The following is a 22,857-nucleotide window of genomic DNA, read 5'->3' on the forward strand; positions in this document are numbered from 1 at the left end:
CGCAGACTGAACATCGGGAGGCACTATGTTCAGGCTGGAGCGAAAATCAGAGAACACCACTGACGGCAGGCCCTTGGTAAATATGTCCGCGAACTGAGAGGAGGTAGGAACATAAAGGACCTTGGCTTCCCCGAGAGCGACTCGATCTCTGATCAAACGCAGATCGATCTCAGCATGTTTTGTGCGCTGGTGCTGGACTGGATTTGTCGATACAACATTGTCGCAGAAGACGATGGTTGCGCGATGAGGAGGGTGTCGAAGCTCTGTCAGAAGTTGGCACATCCAGCAGGACTCAGCGATGCAGTTCGCAACTGCCCGATATTCCGCCTCCGCACTTGAGCGCGATACCGTTGGCTGCCGTTTGGAGGACCAAGAAACATGCAGAAGCCCGAGGTAGACTTGCGTGTATCTGGGCAACCGGCCCAATCAGCATCACTGTATGCTATCAAGTTTGGCGATGAAGAACGATACAGTTGCAGCCAATAGTGTGAAGTGTCACAGAGGTATCGCAGAACCCTTTTGATCAACTGAAAGTGAGGGGCTCGCGGGGCATGCATGAAGAGACAAATCTGTTGAACACTGTATGCAATGTCTGGGCGGGTAAGAGTTAGGTATTGAAGGGCTCCAGCGAGGCTGCGATAGAGGGAAGGATCGCGAAAGGGGGCACCGTCATTTGCAGACAGATTGGAGCGCGTGGAGATGGGATGGCACTGGAGCATGTTGGCGCGGTCGAGTATCTCGAGTGTGTATTGTTGTTGGGAGAGAAAGAGACCAGTCGTGTTGCGGTGAACATTGATCCCCAAGAAGTGATGGAGCTCGCCTAAATCACACATGGAGAATTCTGTGTGCAGAGAGGTAATTATGGAGCGAAGGAGAGCGGGATGGCTGGCTGTTAAGATGATGTCGCCGACATACAATAGGAGATAGGCGGTGTGAGTGTCTCAGTGAAGGATGAAGTGGGATAAATCACACTTGGATGCTGTAAAACCGAGTGTTGGGAGGTAATTGGTGAAACGAGTGAACCAAGTGTGTGGGGCCTGCTTGAGTCCGTACAAGGATTTGTGGAGGCGACAGACATGAGGGTTGTTGACAGTAAACTGTCTCCTCTAGATCGCTGTGCAGGAATACGTTCTTCACGTCAAGTTGATTGATGGCCCATCCTTGTGTGACAGCAAGAGAGAGGACGACCCGCATCATCGCCGGTTTGACGACTGGGTTGAACGTCTCACCGTAGTCCACGCTGGCCTGCTGTGTGAAGCCCCTCACCACCCAACGGGCTTTGTATCGCGCAAGACTGCCATCGGGGTTCAATTTATGCCGGAAGATCCACTTCCCCATCACGAGATTGAATTTGTGTAGCGTCCATTCACCCCCTCTTGTCCGCTACGATCCATTCAATTGGTATCAGAGCAAGGTTTTCTTGCTCGGGCTTTACCGCCTAAGAAATGGCCGGACAAGAGAAGGTTGTGAATGGGTCTCCTTCCCTTGAGCCACCCGCTCCATCATCTACCATCGATAGCACAACGGCTACGTTGGATGACCTCAAGAAATTGGAGTCATCCATCGTTAGCCAAATAAAGGCAATGATGATGGAGTTGGTTGCTCAAAAGCCAACTCTTATCGAAGATCCTAAGGCAAGTGCCGCGGATCCCCCACCAAAAGCTAATCAATTTCCTCTTGTTGATTTTGTCGCGTAATCGACAAAAGATTCCCAAAAGGAATGGCTTAGGGAGACCGGCACTTCAACAAAGGGCAATGCCACATGGAAGATTCTTGGCGCCACTCAAAGATTGCAATATGGCTCGCTGTGTGTGGGCGCTCGTCGGCGAGGAGATTACAAAGCACATCACATTGAATACGACATTGAATGCGCGACAATGGTGGTTTTGTGATGCGGGGATCTCTAGATCATGCTTGTTTCGTCAAGATGTTGGTCACATTATGGGCAGTATGGATAGCCCAACGTCAAGGCAATACATGAGGGACAATTTCAAAGCCCTTTTAGCACATTTGATTTTGTGAAGAAGTTTCTAAATGATCTAGGTAAGATCATCCTAGAAAGTCGGATATAATACTAGGTCCACCGCGCCGAGTTGGTCGTTGGTCCAAACCAGCTGCAAGCTTGATGAAAATTAATGGTGATGGAGTTGTAGCTCCGGATGAAAGCCATGGTGCAGTGAGTGTTGTTTGTAGTCCTTAGTGGATCTTGGAGTTAGGGTTCCTATGGTGGAATCTTGGAAGAAGTGCACCTATGGAGGCTAGCTTGGTGTTGTGCTAGCCCCATAGGTTGTTGGGAGCCTCCTAGTGTTGTGGAGCTCGCCCCAACCTTGTGAAGGAACCACCGCCTCGACCGGTGTCTTAGTGGAGAAGGGGGAGCCCCTTCGTGGAGCTCTCTCGAGGAAGAAGGTGAGACCTTCCTTCGTGGTGTGGCTGCCTAGCCTCTTGTGTGAGGCTAGCACCTCCTCAACGCAGACGTACTCTCTTTTGTGAGGGGAACTGCGGGAAACAAACCTCGCCTCGTCTCCGCGCCATCCGGTTGTCCCGCTCCTTACTCTTACTATCATGCTTGTTTCCTTTACTTGTCGCACTTGCCTAGGATCATACTAGGAACATCTCCACCACTAAAGCTATCACCTTTACCTTCCGCTTTGCTAAAAACTGAAAAAGAATTAAAATTTGTGTAGCGTACATTCACCCCCCTCTTGTCCGCTACGATCCATTCAATTGGTATCAGAGCAAGGTTTTCTTGCTCGGGCTTTACCGCCTAAGAAATGGCCGGACAAGATAAGGTTGTGAATGGGTCTCCTTCCCTTGAGCCACCCGCTCCATCATCTACCATCGATAGGACAACAGCTACGTTGGATGACCTCAAAAAATTGGAGTCATCCATCGTTAGCCAAATGAATGCAATGATGATGGAGTTGGTTGCTCAAAAGCCAACCCCTATCGAAGATTCTAAGGCAAGTGCCGCGGATCCCCCACCAAAAGCTAATCAATTTCCTCTTGTTGATTTTGTCGCGCAATCGACAAAAGATCCACAAAAGGAAGGGCTTTGGGAGACCGGCACTTCAACAAAGGGCAATGCCACATGGAAGATTCTTGGCGCCACTCATAGATTGCAATATGGCTCGCTGTGTGTGGGCGCTCGTCGGCGAGGAGATTACAAAGCACATCACATTGAATACGACATTGAATGCGCGACGATGGTGGTTTTGTGATGCGGGGATCTCTAGACCATGCTTGTTTCGTCAAGATGTTGGTCACATTATGGGCAGTATGGATATCCCAACGTCAAGGCAACACACGAGGGACAATTTCAAAGCCCTTTTAACACATTGATTTTGTGAAGAAGTTTCTAAATGATCTAGGTAAGATCATCCTAGAAAGTCGGATATAATACTAGGTCCACCGCGCCGAGTTGGTCGTTGGTCCAAACCAGCTGCAAGCTTGATGAAAATTAATGGTGATGGAGTTGTAGCTCCGGATGAAAGCCATGGTGCAGTGAGTGTTGTTTGTAGAGACTATACTGGTTTGTTTTTTCAAGGATGATCCAAGGTATTAGTGACCTAACTGCGTTGGAGGCCATGTCATGTGCTCTCATGCTAGCTGAGGATCCGGGGGTGTCAAAGTTGATGGTGTCTTTAGATAGTTTTTGGAAATATGTGCTACTAATCTTATACTACTAAATAGTATTATTGTAAATATCTTTTTCTCTTTGTCAGGCATTGGTGTCATCGTTTTCATCAGGAATAAAATCTGGAATGGCAGAAATGCCCTCTCACATTTGACGAAATTACCTCAACCTGCCACCACCGTGTGCCCAGCTGACCCGAGCCCAGTAGTACAAACCCAAGCCCATATCAAAAACACTGTCTCGGCCCTCTCTCCCGTGCCACAAGCGGCTAGGGTTTCACCTCCCGCCGCCGCCGCCGCCGCAGCCGTCTACCGAGCTCCTCCGCCAGCAGATCTACGCCGCCTCAACCTTCTACCCCGGCTCGCCGCTGCCCAGGTCAGGGCCTCGTTCTCCAGCTTCCCACCGGCTACCTTAAGGCCGGACCTGCCCGCATCTTGGCTTAATTTCTCTTCTATCTCGCGTCGCGAGATGCTACCATTTTACCTAGGGCGCGCGCGTGTGTATGTATGTAGAACAATTTCTCTAGGTCGCCTGGCTGTATGCTGCTGCTCACGGTCACAGCGTGTTTGGCAACTTCGGGGGATTTGGAGCGGGGCTCCCTTGAGGGCGGTTCCGTTGAGAGTTTGATTATTAGTCATAATCCCATGTTTGGTGTGTCGCGAGAATTACTGCTGAGAATTCGACAGCAAGGTTCATGCATTCTAGCTGTTCTGATGTCCTTGGTCGCCTCTACCTGGAACTGACCTGAGGCGCACGACCATGGAAAAGAGCAGCGTCCTCAACTTTGCTCTGACCTCTGAGGAGCAGGCGGAGATCCACTTCTCCTGAACTACAACCAAGAGCAACCTCGGGAAAGTGTGCTGCACCACCGCATCATTCTCGATCAAGGAGAATCTGCCGTACGCCCGTCTCCCAAGCGGTCACTTGTGCATATTGCAGAAACTTGCCGGTGCCGTCGACACTTCTCGTTCAGGCGGCCCGCTTCTGTGTGCGGCAGGCGGTGAAACCATGACAATTTTTTTTTCAATTCTCAACTATGAAGCGCAGATACTTTGCTTTTCTGCCGTACCGGTATCGGATACTGCTCGGATACGGGATACTGCCCGGATACTTCCCGATACGTATCCCGTACGTATCTTCTAATTTTTTAATTAAAGAAAAATAAGAAAATTATGGACACATGAGGGATACCCAAAGGATACTCGAGTGATACTCGAGGGGTACTTGAGCCAGCCCACCGTCCACTCATCTTCTACCACTGATCCTCCCACTTCACCCCATCCCTATCGAACAATTGATTTTTATCTATGAATTCATTCCTTCTCCATTCAGATAAGCAATGACTAGTGCTAGTACATCCCATCAAACAGATCTTCAGTTGGGAGCTCGAGCTAGAGCATGTACAACGGCAACAACTACATGAAATGCATCCCAACTACTAGCTATTGATTCGTGTGATTTCTAGAGATGAATTTTACTTCTTTAATTATTAAAATATCTATGTTGGATGTGGAGGAAAACATCCACATCCATGTTAATCCTATGAGAAATATTTAATTTCTTTATTTTTCTAAATATTTACATATATATGAACGTATCCCCGTATCTACATTTTTGAAAAACTGCCGTATCGCGGTATCCTCGTATCACGTATCAGATACGTATCCAAGTATCTGTGCTTCCTAGATTCTCAATCCCCAATCGAATTACCTGCTCCTACCAGGGAAAAGATCAAGGGGAGTTGAGGTCCTTAATTCCCCTTCCCTTTCCCTCCTCAACCCCCATTACAATGAACCAATCAACGGATTTCCTACTTCTAACTCCACCCAACCAAACACGCTGTCAAGTTAGATTTGTGGTAGATCAGTTCAGTTGCTTCTGCGCGAGATGGGGCTTGTTCTGCCTTGCTGGTTGTTTATTGTTCCTATGCATGATTTTGGTGGTTGCTCTAACATTTCAGATATTTTTGTTTGCTGTTGTGGCTGCAGCGCAAGATGCCTCGCTACGATGAGCGCGACCGCTACAGCGGTAGCACGAGGCTCTACGTGGGCCGTCTCTCCTCGCGGACACGGACCAGAGACCTTGAGGACCTCTTCGCCAGATATGGGAGGTGAGCAGCAAGTTGGGCGCCTAAATGTTCCTGTGTTCATTGAGCAGGATTCTTTCAGTCAAAGCTGTTTTTTTCTTTCTTGCATTAGGAGGGATAAGGCCCTCCACAAATATCAGAAGTAGTACTAGTTTCTTATACCGTGGTTGGATGGATCTTGATGGGTTGCATATCACACCTATGTGAATTCTGTGTGCCTAGCTTGCAGTCAAATAGGCACGTGCTTTGCTTCTGGTATTCTAAAAGCATGTAGTAGAACAGAAATTCAGAGGCAACTGAATTTTCTCCACATGGTTACATTGAGGCAATGCTATTCCATACAAGACGTCTAAGCCAGCACCTTGTCATTGTTCTCCCACATTAATTTTCTTGCCATCAAATATATCCACAAGCCGTTCATGTTAATAATTTGGATGATATTGTTGAAGGTTCTGGGGCTTTCCCAACCTCGGAGTCCATGGTGGATTGGTGGGAGGGTGCCCTAGGTGGAATCGGTGGCTATTCTCCCGAAGTTGCTAGCAGACTTTGGCGAATGTTTTGATAAAATCTATTGACTGTTTTAAATGGAGGTCGCAATCGCGCCTGGTGTTTAGTTCGGTATGCATGGTGATACATTTCTCTACTTGCGTCTTGACGGTGTTGCTATTTCTGGAAACTATTTCCGCAGAGTGCGACATGTGGATATGAAGCATGAGTTTGCGTTTGTTGTAAGTAACTGCTCTCTTTCACCTTGTTTTTAACGTTTTAGTTCGCATATCTGCTGTTTCACATTGGTGCCACTCCTTTTCTTTGCTAAATCATACTGCAGGAGTTTAGTGATGCCAGGGATGCTGATGATGCAAGGTACAACCTTGATGGGCGTGACTTTGATGGAAGCCGCATGATTGTTGAGTTTGCTAAAGGGGTAATCCTAATGTTTCTCACCTATGATATATGTTTGCGTAATGATGCAGATTTTTTGTTTTCACGCTTTCTGATTACAATCTTCATTTTAATGTTAGGTTCCCCGTGGCCAAGGAGGGTCTGGGTCCCGTGACCGTGGTGGTGACCGTGAATATATGGGTCGGGGACCTCCTCCTGGTTCTGGCCGTTGCTTTAACTGTGGAATTGATGGCCACTGGGCTCGTGACTGCAAAGCTGGCGACTGGAAAAATAGGTGCTACCGTTGTGGAGATGGTGGCCATATAGAAAGGGACTGTCAGAACAGCCCTAAGAACCTAAAGTATGTCCTGAGGTGTCTTTTCTTGTTATAATTTTCTGTTATAAATAGAGCATATATGAATTTAGTCCCCTTGATAAAAACAGGCGTGGAAAGAGTTACTCCAGATCTCCATCACCTCGTCGCGGAAGGGTCCGCGATAGGAGCTACAGCAGGAGCCGTAGCAGGAGCTACAGGTATGTATTTGTTTTGGAAATTTACGTGCTTCCTTTTGTTGATTTCTATGGCATGATTTGCTTGTCGTAATGATCCGTGGAGTCTGAAGTTTATGTACACGGGACTGGCATGGTTTTTCTTCCAAACTATGTGTCTAGGATCTACTTCGTCCAACTGTCATGATGTTTCTCTCGTGCATGCTGTCTGTACGAACTGTTCTCCTCTTAAGCACATCTTAGGTGCCTATCAGATCCGGTCTAGTTTCATTTGCTGCTATTATAGTATTATGTGTGCATAGTTCTACCTCTGCTCTAAAATAAGTGTCGCAGTTTTGTTTGTAGATCCATCCGTATCTAGATAAAGTTGTGACATTTATTTTGGAACGGAAGTCGGTTGAACGTAGGAATTAACTTTTATGTAGAGTCATGCTTATTCTGCAACACTGCATAATAGAACTTCTGTCTTAAGTTGGTTTACCTTATGTGGACCAGGGGTTTTCAGTTTTATCTAGATGTTGCTTTTTAAACAAAATATGTGTTAAAAGATAATACAAATAAGGTAAAAAATGGGTGGTACTGTTATTTCCCCTTGGCATGTTATCTGCATTTTGTATGTAACACTGACAGTATAACATCCATTGCCCTACACAGCCGCTCTGTTTCACCAAGGAGGGATGAGAGGCGGTCAAGGAGCCCCCGCGACAGCCGCAGCCCAAGCCCAAGGCGTAGCCCCCGCGACAGCCGCAGCCCTGCGAAGAGTCCCCGTCGCGACAGCCGCAGCCCTATGAAGAGTCGCAGCCCTTCACCCGCCAAGGGCAGGGCCCGCAGCCCTACCCCCAACGGCAGCAGGAGCCCTGCGCCGAGGGACAACAGCAGGAGCCCAGCAAGGGGTGACCGTGACATGAGCCCTGCCGCAAATGGCCGTAGCCCTAGCCCAAGGGGCGGAGAGGACAACAATGGCGGCAACGACCGTGCCGCTTCTCCTGGAGGAAGCGCGTCGCCAGGTGGGGGTTAAGAGGGGGAATGGTAGCGTGGCGGCTTGCTCCTGTGCTGGCTATGCTTTTCTTATGGTCATGTTGAAGAAAGACTTAACTGTATGAGTTTTTATTTGAATTTGTACAACTCTGCATTCTGGTATTGGTACTTTGCGGGAAGACTAATGTCTGTTGTACTAAGTTGCACTGGGATAATTTTGGTTCATCTGTATTTTATTAGACTAATAATGTTGTGTGCTTATTATGATATTTCGAGTATCTTCAATGTGTTGGGCACAATGGGTTGATGATTTTGCTTCATCTGTATTCCATAATGTTTCGTGCTTATTATGATCTTCTGAGGATTGTCAATGTTATGGGCTCGAGGGATTAATGGTGAGACAATGCTAATGTGGCAGGAAGATTTGATGCTTGATGGTGTAGATGGGATCGAACCCAACAGGTGTACTGTAGTTTGTTCATGCCCCTGCCGAAATGACAATATTTGATGGTGTTTTGGCATGACAACCCCCCCCCCCCCCCTTCTTTCCCTGTTTATCTCTTCATTAAGCTATTAATCAAGATATTGTTCTAATTACGGAGGAGTTTGGCTTCTTCTGTTCCTCCTACCTTTCGTTGGCACGTCCCAACCGTGAGTAGCTGCTGACCCAACATGGCTGCTGTAGCCGAGCCCTCGGACACCCTACACATGCGAAGAAGGGGGCTTACAATCAAAGGCAGACGAACTGTGGGGGTCATCAAATCTCCTGTTTGTTGGTAACCACGAGAGCTAAGCGCTTGGGTGAAATAATACCGTATACAATTATTTAATTATTTATTTTCAGACAATGTTGTCCAACCACTTCTTCTTAACTAATAGATTTATTAATAGACTGGGATAAAGCTTTTGGCTCTGTTTTTTTAAAGTATGCAAACTTAGGCGCATTTGAATCCATACGCCCTTTCTTGCTTTTATTTGATGACAACGGCAACATACAAAGCATGAAGAAATAGAGATTTCAGTTTCAAAAAAAAAAAAGAAAAAAAAAGAAGAAATAGAGATTCGAAACAAACAAGTCACAATACAGTCAGACTGTTTCGAAACATTTAACTGGGCAAATGAGAACCAAGAAAGGTTATCATTCTTCCGTAGAAGATCATCCATCTTCACCGGCGTAGCCACGCCTCCACCGCCTCGCATCCATCTTCGCCGCCGCCCCTACCTCCTGACCCACGCCCGAGATCCTCGCCGTCGTCTGCTTCTCTCGAGCGCGCTCCACTTCGCCGATCTTTTGTCGACGTGGTGTCTCAGGGCGCCGCTGGTCCCATGGCCGGGCCGTCCCGTTCCGTGCCTTTATGCAAGGAAGGAACATCCTTGATAGAGTGGCGGTCTTGCATGAGACGGTACATGAGATGCATTCTAAGAAATTAAATGGGGTTATTTTAAAACTAGATTTTGAAAAGGCGTATGATAAAGTTAAGTGGTCGTTTCTACAGCAAACACTCAGGATGAAAGGTTTTTCTCCAGAGTGGCGCGCTCTGATAAATGATTTTGTGTATGGAGGTAGTGTCGCAATCCGGGTTAATGATGACACCGATCACTATTTCCAAACACGAAAAGGGTTACGCCAAGGGGATCCGTTATCACCGATGTTGTTTAACATTGTAGCGGATATTCTGGCTATACTCATAGAGCGAGCTAAGGCTGATGGCCAGATTGAAGGAGTGATTCCACATCTAGTTGATGGTGGCTTATCTATACTTCAATATGCCGATGATACAATTCTGTTTATGGAGCATGATCTTGAAAAAGCTCAAAATTTGAAATTAATTTTGGCGCTTTTGAGCAATTGTCAGGATTGAAAATCAATTTCCATAAAAGCGAATTGTTCTGTTTCGGTGATGCCCAAAATGACATGACTCTGTATATAGAGTTGTTTGGTTGCGGGCAAGGCCAATTTCCGATTCGTTATTTGGGTATTCCGATTCATTATCGGAGACTTACAATCGCGGAATGGAAATTAGTGGAAGAAAGACTACAAAAACGCCTTAGTAGTTGGAAAGGCAAGTTGCTGTCCCTAGGTGGAAGATTGGTACTCATTAATTCGGTACTCACAAATATGGTACTGTATATGCTATCATTTTTCATCCTACCAAAAGGAATTCTGCATAAACTCGATTACTATCGTTCCAGATTCTTTTGGCAAGGGGACATCAAGAAAAAGAAATATCGACTGGTTAAGTAGAGTATAGTTTGTAGTCCCAAAGACCAAGGAGGGCTTGGAGTTCATGACTTGGAAGTCAAGAATTCAGCTCTACTGGGTAAATGGCTGTTTAAGCTCCTCACTGAGGATGGGACTTGGCAGACTATTCTTCGGAGAAAGTATATCGGTTCGAAGACATTATCCCAAATGGTTTGGAAACCAGGGGATTCTCACTTCTGGGCCGGGCTAATGGCGACAAAAAATGATTTTTTCCGCCATGGCACTTTCTCAATCAGGAATAGAGCACAAATACGGTTCTGGGAAGATGCTTGGCTTGACAATGCACCCTTAAGTGAACAGTATCCAGCTCTTTATAGGATTGCTCGCCGTCAAGGTGATACCATTGCTACTGTAATGACTACCTCACCTCCGAATGTGACGTTCAGACGGGTTTTACTTGGACAAAGGCTTGTGGCATGGAATACCTTAATTGAACGGCTCGGACATATTCAATTATCGGACGAACCAGACGAATTTAGATGGAACCTTCATGCCAATGGTGCTTTCTCTGTAAAATCTTTCTACAACGCGATCCTTCTTTCTGATTTACCAGTTGATAATAATAAGAAGATTTGGAAGATGAAGATACCATTAAAAATTAAAATTTTTGGATGGTATCTTCGTCGAGGGGTAATTCTCACCAAAGACAATCTTGTTAAGCGTAATTGGCATGGGAGTACTCGATGTGTTTTCTGTCATCAGGACGAAACAATCAAACACTTATTCTTCCAATGCCAGTTCGCGAGATCTATATGGTCAGTCATCCAAGTAGCGTCTACCCTGTATCCTCCAACTAGTGTTGCCAATGTCTTTGGCAATTGGCTTCATGGTGTCGATTCAAGGTTTAAGTTGCTTCTTAGGGTGGGGGCGCTAGCAGTTATCTGGGCGCTTTGGCTATGTAGAAATGACAAGATTTTTAATGATATAAATTGCTCTTTGTTGCAGGTCATCTACAGATGTACATGTATTCTCCGTTCGTGGTTACCTCTTCAGCGAGTGGAGAACCGAGACCTGTTTACGGAGGTCTGTACACGGTTGGAGGATACGGCGAGGGATACTTTTTCTCAACATGGGTGGCAGCATAGTCTACGGATAGATGCCCCACCTACTCCTTAGGCGTTATATGATTCATCGTTCCGATATGTATCTCGCCTAGTTTTTTTTTATCTTTTTTTTTTTAATCTTTTTGAACCTGAGACAACATAACGGCTGTGTGCATCCTGGTTATGCAGAGGCTGGATGTAATTGCTTATAAAAGTAATGAAAGCATCCTTTATCGAAAAAAGAAGATCATCTGAAGGTTGGCAGGTAATGGGGGAGCCGATAAACTGGTTTGAATCGCCGTGGCACACGCTTGTAGCCTATCAGCTCTAGTTCTGTGGCCGCATCGTTGCTTCCTTCAAGTGCCACCTCCATTAGGTTTGGTCGGAGCTTGCGAATATCTTTTATCTCTTGGTCGGTCGTAGGCCAGCGGAGCGTTCCATCCAGTTGTGTCGTCTGAAGGTTTTCGAGGCACCTTCCTACGAAGACACATTTAGGGATAATATCACCTTTCAGCTTCAAGTGGCCAAGGAGATGCATCTTTGCGAGAGCATTGTCAAGTGCAGCACCGTGTGTAGCATCCACGAATCCATGCAGCTCCAGTGATCGGAGGTTGGTCATCTTGTGAAGTGGGCAATTCTGTTGACTCCAATTACTGGACATTGCAGGATGTACACCATGTAGCGTTTGCAGCTCACCCAGTTTTTCCTCGAGTGACTCTGGCAGAGTGAGGATTTCTGCGAGCACATGCCGCAGCACCTTAATCCTCCAGAATCCTGGGTCAATCGTCTCCACTTTGGTCTTCCTTATGTCCAGTGTCTGCAGGTTGAGCAATCTTCTTATGTCCGATGAGAGAGCCTTGAGGTGGCTGCTGCGAACAAGAAGATATCGCAAGTGGATCAGGTCACCGATTTCCTTGGGCAATTTCTCCAGCTTCAGTCCCACTATGGAGATTACACGGAGGAATTTGGACTCATTAAGGAACTTGATGTCGTCCATATCTTAATTTTTTACATCGGCTCCACCAGCGCATCTCCACCGTGAAGTAGTGTTGCCACTGTCATCGGTGTTGGCACTACTCTTGTCTCCTTCGGCGACGTTGCATATGAAGGAACACAGCTTAGGGAACTTGTTTCTAGGCATGGTGTATCTGCTGTCAAAACTCTTGAAAGCGATTCGGCGAGCAGACTGTGGAACAAATGCATCGTGTGTTAGATAATCTTGCCTAATTAAGTTTGAGTCTAGTTAGATTGTGTTAGTCACGTCGTTTGGAAAATCATCAAGTTCCCAAGTAGTTGTCTTAGCCGTGTAGTACTACAACAGGTTGTGTCCTAGTATACGTATTGTTTTAGTTCACGTTGGATTAGGATTCCGTGTAGGTTTAGTACGTGATTTAAAGTTCTGATCGGTTTAGGTGTTTTAGGTCGGTCAGCTCGTGTATATATACATGAGGACCTGCGTGAGTTTGTAATCGTAAGTTGTAACGTGGGAAAATCAGAAAATAAAAAAAAGGGAATTTGAGGGTGCGACACGCACCCTTGGCGATAAGATTTTTCTTGTGTGTGTGTTCGTATAGTTTGATGTGATTGATCCGTGGGCAAATCCCAACAATTGGTATCAGAGCGAGGTCGAAGATTTGAAGCCACGCTTGCCCCGGGGAGGCGACCCGACTAGCGCCTCGGGGCGGGCGATCGTCGTTCGGCGGAACGACAAGGAGGAGACGGTGGAGAGTTGTCGTCGCAAGGTGGTGGAGCTGCGGATGATCGTTGACGGGAGAGGTGGTGCCGAGGTGCGGTGCCGGGAGTCTCGTCAAGATCGTCTTCGGAGGAGTCGGATGAGTCAAAGAGTCAAGTGTGTGCACGTCTACACGTGCGGTCATCGTCGTGTCAGTGAGTCGTCGTTGTTTCCAAGTGCTCGTCTCCGTGAAGATTTGTTGCAGTTGAAGCGTGTCAAGTGTGTGAGGTGTGCACGGTGTTCCGTGAGTTATGTCCATGTCCTCGTGGAGCGTCCTGGTTGCGGCCAGCAGGGTTTGGTGCGATGCCGAAGGCGGACGGTGGTAGGGAAAGCTACCGTAAAGCGAGGAGGTGTGTGTGCAGTAGGAGGAGAAGCTACTGTGCGCAAGTACAAGAGGAGTATGGTGCGAACCGAGTGTGAGGACCGCAATAGCGCTGGCACATATGTGCGAACCGAGTGCGGGAGGCCGATCAATGGCGGTGGCAAAGCATAGCAGAGCAGAGGTGCACTGCATGTTTCCTGCGTGGTCATACTGACTGTACGGACATGACAATGAAGATGATGAAGACGTGACGTGAAGCTGCGGAGGTCAAGATCGGGAGGAGCACGAGGAGATGGCAAGTCAAGATTAGGGAGAGATTGTTAGATAATCTTGCCTAATTAAGTTTGAGTCTAGTTAGATTGTGTTAGTCACGTCGTTTGGAAAATCATCAAGTTCCCAAGTAGTTGTCTTAGCCGTGTAGTACTACAACAGGTTGTGTCCTAGTATACGTATTGTCTTAGTTCACGTTGGATTAGGATTCCGTGTAGGTTTAGTACGTGATTTAAAGTTCTGATCGGTTTAGGTGTTTTAGGTCGGTCAGCTCGTGTATATATACATGAGGACCTGCGTGAGTTTGTAATCGCAAGTTGTAACGTGGGAAAATCAGAAAATAAAAAAAGGGAATTTGAGGGTGCGACACGCACCCTTGGCGATAAGATTTTTCTTTTGTGTGTGTTCGTATAGTTTGATGTGATTGATCCGTGGGCAAATCCCAACATCGTGCATGTCGTGAATCTCAATGAAGCCAGCTTCACGAACCTCTGACCGCAGGAACCCATGGAGTCTCATATGCACTCTGACATTCTGAATGCCACGGCTGGCATTTGCATGCACGATCTGAACAAGGCATCTTGAGACGAGCTCCTTAAGGTAATCTTCACCCTGCTCCTCCATAGTCTTGCCCAGCTCCGGCTTCACGACGAACCCCTCGGCAACCCACATACGCACCATCTCATGGGCGGATATGTAGGTATGCCTGGCGAAGGCGGCGAAGTAGAGAAAGCATGACTTGATGTCTTTGGGGAGGTCATCGAAGCTTGCCCAAAATACCCTGTCGATCACTGTTCCTGTGGTTGTGGAGAGCTTAGCTTCCATTCTTGCAGCAGGGTTCACACACTTCTCCTCGGGCAGTTCAGGTCCAGGTCCTTGAGGGCTGAGCTCTTGCAGCTTTGCCTCCCACTGGCCATGCTTCTCTTTGAATCGGAGGAGTCCAGCCAGAAGAACTATAGCAAGAGGATAACCCCCAGTTATTTTGTACACTGTCTTGTTGTACTTGGTCTTCTCTTCCCTTTCATGCTTCATGCTTGGCTCTGCATTTCCCTTTGTGTTTTTCTCTCCACTAAATGCCCTTGAGCAGAACAGTTGTCCACTTCTTGCTTCATCCAAACGGCTCAACATAAGGTTCTTGTTGGTGCGACCTTGGTTCATGGTATCAGCATGCCGTGTGACTTCTTCACTCTCGGTATCCAATATGAGCACCACTGCCTTGTCATCTGGGAGGCATGCCTTCAGGCAGTTGAGGAAGTTTATGGAGGATATGCCACCCACAACCAGCAGCAGATACTTCTTACTGGAGGCAGCTTGGTTTCTAGGGGTCAGGAGCCAACGCAGCTTCGCGGCGGTATCATCGTTAGGGAGATCCACCGGCTTCTCAAAACCTGGATTATATAACTTCAGACACTGATATGCCTGCTGGTAGACTCCATTGAGCAGAACTTCCGTGTTGGAATCTGGTGGCATATTGTATCGAGCATACACTTCGAAATTTTTCCTCAACTGAAAAAAGACATTATCTGCCAGTGTGAACTTTCCAGCACCACTCTCGCCTAATATAAAGATGAACACTTGGATATGATTCGTTTCATCATACACCATATCATTAATGGCCTTCATATCATCGTTCAAACCCACGGGGCTATCAAAGAAATCATCCCGCCTATTCATTTAGTACTTCTATTAGTGCCCAAGGATTAATTGACTCCAAATATTAAATAACGTACAACACAAGTACGTTAGATATAGTTTGAAGTTTTTGCTGTAAAACAAGAAAATGGTCTACATAAGCAAACAATCGTAGCTTCATGAGATTTGAGACAGCAACATATATGGATACCAAGTCTATGGATAGCATAGTTCTGCTAAGTATCTACCAAAAGTTTTTGTATTCAATATTGTTTCTGTAGAAAGTAGAACTAGTAACTGAATGAGAAGGGTATATCAGTTGCAAATTAAAATTTTGTGTAAATCTGAAAATGACCTCATATTTATGTATGTGCATTTCTCAAACAGACTGCAAAATTTCATCCTCAAACTCAAATGTATTTATAAATGCAGGAAAACTATGATGGGAATATTAAAACTAAGAGATAACAATATTACACAGAAAATTTGTCTTTTTAGTTGTTATAAAAATTCATTGAATTGACACTAAAATTTTTCATGGCACCACTAATCATTCCTATGCACTAGTGTATTTGTTTCACTTCTTTTGACAAGTGCCAGTCTTATAAATTTCCCCTACAACCATAAACAGATGATGATATATATGTTTGTCCATCAGGTTGTGTTAATGCACTACAAGAACATACCATCCTATGTCTCCCGACTTTTCACATGATCCCGCTCTTCTCTCCCAAACAAAATTCTAATGAAGGTACAACCAAAATTGTAAATGTTTACGTGGTATCTTCATAGAGGTGTTTTTTCTTACGAAAGACAACCTCACAAAGCGCATCCAACAAGTGAGTACAAAGTTTTTTTAATGTCACGATGACAAGAATATACACCACTTGTTTTGACATGGTCCTGGATCTTTTACTGGGGTATCTAATACTATGAGTACTAGACCAAGGTGGAGCGTCAGGAATCTGACCCCAATATGGGGTTCTTTCCCCTGTTGAGACTCATACTTGAACCACAACATTTTTTGATAAAGGGATTATATTAATATTAGGAAGATACCAATTACATCCAGCTACGGCAACCACGGTATCGTTGACCAACTATGTAATCACGAGTAGAGACACCACATTGCACACATCTATTCAGAATAATAAAAAGACGGCGGTACAAAACATCTTGTGTATACATTTTGCATAACTTGGGTGTGTTTTCTATCGAATTCTCAACATTTATCTATGAGTACTTGCTCCAGCTTGTCATATGAGGTTTCCCCCCAACCAATAAGTCAAGGTAACCTTGATATTCATTTGGTGAATTGGGCATTGTTCAAGATAATCCTGTTGTGTTATAGAGTGATAACCGATGTAGACAAACCCGATGTTCTACACTTTGATGAAGCATGTTGATGTGGACTATCATTTTGTCTAGGAGAGAGAGTTGTTAGCATAGAACCATCACATTGACACCTAAATCTTCATTTTGGTACCACTTTGTGTTTCGGACGCAAAAAACTACCAGATTTTGACGATGTTTTCTCAAATGGCCCTAATCCTGAATTGATAATGAATTGACACCGTTTTCAAGGTGGACTAGAGCCCACCTGTCAGTCCAGTTAAAAAAGTCAAATAACACAAAAAATAAATAAAAATAAAAAAAGTAGAGGATGAGCCGGAAATTCAATTCGGCTCCCGGGTGCGTATGCTCCCTGTACCAAAAAATCATATTTCGAAATGTCAAAAAATTTGAACAAAAAATTGTACATGTACATCTCCATAATATACGCGTGTTCGTCAAGTTTCACGAAAAACCAATATTTTGTGTGGTCTATATAAAAAAGAGAAAGTTTATCTTGTGAAAAGCATTATTTTTAGCACTGAATTTTGTCTTTTTTACACATGTCACATGATAAGTCGATTTTTTATGAAACGACTTTGTGAGCACGTAACACGTGAAGATATACGTGCGAACTTTTAGTTTCAATTTTTTTAAATTTAAAATGTATGTAAGATGCATTTCGAAATATAGGGAGCATATGGACCCATGTTCCAAAACACCGCTCCCAGGATGAGCCCCCAATCGTATCCCCCCCCAGCCGCGTCGCCTCGTGGCCGAGCCCACCGCAGCCTTGCCGTGCCCGCCCTCCTCGCCACCCGTAGCCGCGCTTGGCTCGCCTCCGAGCACGCGCACCGACGCCTTGACGTGCCCGCCCTCCACGCCACCTAGACCAGCCGCAGCTGCGCGCGTCTCGCCGCCGAGCCTGGCCGCCGCCGCATCGCCGTGGCCGCCTTCCGCCACCGTGCTCGGTCTAGAATGGCCTCTGCCGTGCTCCTCCCACCGACGCGGTGCTCGTGCCCCCACCGACGCCGTGCTCCGTCGAGGCAGCCCACTGACGCGACACCGTGCTCCGTTGAGGAGGCGTCCTGGCTGGCCATTGGGGAGGTCCTCGGGGAGGAAGAGGATGATGGCGGTACCCATGCTCCAGCTACCCCTTCGGCGGAGCAGAGCGGGGAAGGGGGCGGTGAGGGGCGCGGTGGCGGCGATGGCCTGCCTCTGGCTCGCTGCCAAGCGGCTACCCCTTCAACGGAGCAGAGCGGGAGCGGGGGCGTGGCGGCGGCTACCCCTTCGCTGGAGCAGAGCGGGGGCAGGAGGGGGGCGGCGTCGGCACTCGCTGTCGGGTTGCGGTGGCGACCTGCATCGTCGGAGTACGCCGGCGGCAGGGTGGAGGTGCAGGGAGGCTGCGGGGCAACCGGAGCTTTTCACTTTTGATTTTTTCCAAATATTTAGGGTGTTTTTAATTATGCTGACATGTGGGGCCTAGTTTATTGGAAGAAAATTTTGCCACGTCAGCTTTACATGTGGACCTGGCCTGTCAGAAATCATGTCAATTTGCGCTCAGACATGGTTTAGTGCTATTTGAGAAAACCTCGTCAAAATCTGGTGGTTTTTTGCGCCCGAAACACAAAGTGGTACCAAAATAAAGATTTAGCTACGAATGTGGTGGTTTATGCTAACAACTCTAGGAGAGAAGATGTTAAAGTTACAATTTTGTTGCCTCTGAAGGCCATATAGAGGATAGTTTCACTAAACCGATTGATGCACACCAACTTTTATTTATGGTTCGCAATCGTGACCTCAATCTCTATATGAGGGGGAGGGGGAGGGGGATGATGCGGTGTCTATATAACGTGTGTATCATTTTTTATATTTAACATGTGCGTGATTGAATGATAACTAAAACTAGGTAACCTCGATTGAGCACGAGTTGACAAAACGAGCTCTTGAGAGCATAATACAAGTAAGTACAAGATCGAACCCGGCTCTAATACCTTTCCCATGCTTTGCATTGAACATGCCGAACAATTTCTCTTTCTCTTGGTTCTTTTGCAAGCATGATAATGTGAGTCTTACCGTTGGTGTTGCCACAAATACGAGGACCAATTTCTCTTTCCGATGGTTTGTGTGCACACATGTTGGCACAATGCTTGTTGTATGACTTGATGATATCATCATACACTCCGAGAATCTCAAGGACCATGTCATACATGTGAGAGATACCTTATGCATCTTGTGCCACTTGTTACACAAAAAGTTACTCTCCTTTGGATTTCTCATTTCATCTATGGCAATGGAAATGAATTCTTTGAAACTTGAGGATACCCATACTCGGCTCACGCCAACCATAATCACCCAAGCTAGAAGTCTCCATAACTTTGTCATTGCACATACAAATTTTGACCACAATTTTACCGCCATTACTTGCCTTTTGATTGTTCCATTTGTTTGGGACAGTGCTACACAACACATTTTTGACACCTTACAAAGGAAACTTTTACATGCACAAATTTTTGCCCTACCACATTTTGAATATATCGACACTCTTTTGGTTCCCATTTTTGCCAAATGCCTCTTTGAGAAACGACTTGATGCTTCGTATTTGATTGAGAGACTCTTGTTCGCCGATCACAAAATTGGCATCCACAAGCTTTCCATTCGCAAGTTGTTTTTTCCCAAGTTCTTCTTCGATCGCGACTTTATCCCTCACCACTACATGGGAGAACCGTCATGGACTACAACAAGGACGCCCACACCACGACGAGCATCCATAAGGATACAAGGGAAATTATAAAAGAACATGTCCTTCACCAGGCTACAAGGATCAACGTCTACATCATCGACAAACAAATTTCCACGTACTTGGTGAGCAAGACATTCACCATCTCGGACCTCTCGCCACAACATGAAGATGAGGAGGAACAAGAGTCGAGGATGAATCTTCCCCAAGGGGGGGGGGGAGATGATGCAGCCCCGCCTATCGTCGACGCTACACCATGGCCAAGGAGTCCCCCAAGTGGACCAACAACACAAACCCCCGCCATATATGTCAAGGTACCAACGTCGACAAGGACCAAGAGAGAAGGAACTCCCATGGTGCAAGGAAGAGAGAAGAAGAAGAAGGAAAGAAGAGAAGAAGGAAGAGGAAGGAGAGGAGAGAGGAGGAGGTCCATCCGGCCCAGGATCCGGCCGACCGGGCCCCAGGCCGGACCAACCGGTCACAGGTCCGGTTGACTGGGCGGCAGACCGGATCCGGCCGGTCGAATCCGGATCCCAGGCCGGTGCCATCCGGAAGCAGTCCAGGGGCTCCGGGAGCCCCACCCGGTCACCATCCGGCCCAGCATCCTGTTTGGACCGGATGGGCCGGCCCCAGACCTGGTCCAACCGGCCCCCTGACAGGATTTCGCGTATCTGTCTCGACCAGATCTTTCTGGGTCGGTTATTCTTGTACCTCTTCGGCCCGAGTCGCCCTTTAAACCTATATAAGTGCCCAGGTCGCCCACCCCTGCTCTGGAGACAAGATATGGCTTAAACATGACTTTGAGCTTTGTCTCCCTAGGGTTAGATCCCCTTTGTATCAAGGCACTCTTGTTGGAGATATGGATTTAGTTGTGTGAGATTCTAGTGTTGCCCACTCTCTCTCCCACTCCTCGATTCATCTCCCCCACTGATCTTTCACCCCGGAATTCTACCTCGTGTCTCTTCCGGGTTGATTCTATCGGAGTGGTCCATCGAGCCACGGGAGTAAGATCCGATTGTATCAGGTTGGTGTGCGTGTGTTTGTTCTTCTTGTTCTTCGAGTTCTTCACCTCTCCCTCTTTTCCCCTCTTGATTTTGGGTCAATCGCGAGATCGGGCCACAACCGAGCCCTTAGGGCCTTCATCACCAACAAACTCCACCGCACCAAGACTACAACCCACGGGGAACTCAACGACGGACCGGCCACCTAGCACAGCATGAGGAACTAAAGGAGGGGGGTCTTGCGGCGACGCCTCCAAGAAGGTGAATGGTGCAAGAATGCGTCATTGTCGTCGGCAGAAACAAAGGTCCTGCAAAGTTTTTACCCAAACCCGAGAGCCACCATCTGTGGAGCTCGGGCTAGGTCCTGGCCAAAAACACAACATCTTCTCCTGGCATTGGGATAAGCACACCGGCAAGAACTACGACCAGACACCGCCCTAGAAAAACCCCCCAAGGCGCTTGGAAGGACATCAGCTACCGCAACAAACCTTGTAAAAGAAGCCAGGCCGATGCTGCGAGTTGATTGCGACACCAGCGGGAGATCACATGGCGATCCACAAGACACTACTAGAGAAGCATGCAGAAAGTGAGGGCCCCAGGGAGAGCAGATTGTGGTGGAGGGACAGAGTCCATCACTTCGAACAGGAGACATCATTGGGACGCCTTCAACAAGGGAGCGACACCCACAGGTGACGCCGTCACCGGCACAGGCCACTGCCATGTGCAGCTTTCGCCTAGGTCCAAACCCGATCAAAATTCCGACCGCCATCGCGAGGACGTAGAGCAGACAAGGCAGAAATCATTGGCGCGCCCCAACAAAAGCCGCACTATGAACTAGCCCCACTAGACTCATCCGTAGGGTGAACACAAACGCTGGTTGGCAATGCCCAGCCGGACCCAGATCTTGACGTCAATGACGCTAAATCGGTGGTAACCCAACGACCTCACCATCCCTAGGCCACCAGCACCTGCACTAGCACGAACAAACTGCTCAAAGGGAAAACCAGACTATCGCCACAGGAGCAGCAGCAGTACTGGGCACGCTGCCAACCCAGCAAGCATGCGCCGGCCCAGGGACCCATCCCGAATAGCCAACAGGAACCTCGCCCCCAAACGATGTTGATGTCTACGCACGCTTCTATTCCTGTAGACAGTGTTGGGCCTCCAAGAGCAGAGGTTTGTAGAACAGCAACAAGTTTCCCTTAAGTGAATCACCCAAGGTTTATCGAACTCAGGGAGGTAGAGGTCAAAGATATCCCTCTCAAGCAACCCTGCAATTAAGATACAAGAAGTCTCTTGTGTCCCCAACACACCTAATACACTTGTCAGATGTATAGATGCACTAGTTCGGCGAAGAGATAGTGAAATACAAGTAATATGGATGATTGTAAGTAGTAATTGCAATCTGAAATAAAAATGGCAACAAGCAAACATGTAGCAGAACTTGTTGGAAACGGTGTTTCAATGCTTAGAAATAAGGCCTAGGGATCATACTTTCACTAGTGGACACTCTCAACAATGATCAGATAAATAAATAAATGCTACTCTCAAATACTCTCTTGTTGGATAACAAACACCATTCATTGTGTAGGGCTACAAAAGCACACCTCAAGCCGGAGTAAACAAGCTCCACAACTTCATAAAGGAATCACACACGATGCGCACACTGTCACCGTCACACCGTGGAGAGTGAATCCGGAGTTCATATTAAAGTAACCTCTAGAGTGCATAATAGACCGTTGCAATTTAGACCGAGTACTAACATAGCATACACACTGTCAACAATAGCTATGAAAGGGGGAATAGATCACATCAATACTATAATAGTAATAGTTAACTTCATAATCTACAAGAGATTACAATCATAACCTACGCCAAGTACTACATGATGCACACACTATCAACTTTACATCATGGAGGAGGAATAGACTACTTTAATAACATCACTAGAGTAGCACATAGATTAATAGTGATACAAAGCTCATGATCACATAAAGATCACACCATGGGAGAGAGATATGAACCACATAGCTACCGGTAGATCCCTCAGTCTCGGGGGAGAACTACTCCCTCCTCATCATGGGAGTCAGCAACGGCGATGAAGATGGCGATGGAGTCGATGGAGATGGCTCCCGGGGCAATTCCCCGTCCCGGCGGCGTGCCGGAACAGAGACTTCTGTCCCCCGAACTTGGCTTTGCGATGGCGGCGGCTACGTAACTTTTCGTGGTGGAAGACCGATCGTGTTAGGGTTTTCGCGACGGACAGAATATATAGGCGAAAGGGCGGAGTCGGAGGAGCCAGGGGGTGGCCTCCCCACCTGGTGGCGCGGACAGGGAGGGGCCCACGCCCAGGTATTTTGTGGGGCCCCCTTGGCCCCCCTCCGACACTTCTCTGGCTCTCTGAGTCCGTCTCGGTAAAATAGAAGGTTTGG

At 47.0% G+C, this 22,857-nt stretch overlaps 1 protein-coding gene and 1 pseudogene across 1 annotated transcript; one reads left to right on the forward strand and one right to left on the reverse strand.

Moving 5' to 3' along the window:
* The first annotated feature begins 3,852 nt into the window (after positions 1-3,852).
* LOC127326362 (uncharacterized) lies at positions 3,853-8,368 on the forward strand. The gene is made up of 7 exons (XM_051353235.1): positions 3,853-4,009; positions 5,623-5,744; positions 6,409-6,448; positions 6,550-6,645; positions 6,743-6,963; positions 7,047-7,136; positions 7,767-8,368. The coding sequence occupies exons 2-7, from the start codon at positions 5,629-5,631 to the stop codon at positions 8,128-8,130; spliced, it is 927 nt and encodes a 308-aa protein (XP_051209195.1). The 5' UTR covers positions 3,853-4,009; positions 5,623-5,628; the 3' UTR covers positions 8,131-8,368.
* A 3,275-nt stretch (positions 8,369-11,643) lies between these two features.
* Positions 11,644-17,827, reverse strand: LOC139831390 (late blight resistance protein R1-A-like; annotated as a pseudogene).
* Between the last annotated feature and the right edge of the window lie 5,030 nt (positions 17,828-22,857).

Source organism: Lolium perenne, chromosome 5 (assembly GCF_019359855.2).
Source record: "Lolium perenne isolate Kyuss_39 chromosome 5, Kyuss_2.0, whole genome shotgun sequence".
NCBI lineage: Eukaryota > Viridiplantae > Streptophyta > Magnoliopsida > Poales > Poaceae > Lolium > Lolium perenne.

Bases quoted from the DNA above. Each gene is read 5' to 3' on its own strand.
- LOC127326362 (XM_051353235.1), top strand. From the start codon at position 5,629: ATGCCTCGCTACGATGAGCGCGACCGCTACAGCGGTAGCACGAGGCTC. The intron at 6,964-7,046 runs GTATGTCCTGAG...TGATAAAAACAG, and splicing joins AACAGCCCTAAGAACCTAAA to GCGTGGAAAGAGTTACTCCA. The intron at 7,137-7,766 runs GTATGTATTTGT...TGCCCTACACAG, and splicing joins AGCCGTAGCAGGAGCTACAG to CCGCTCTGTTTCACCAAGGA.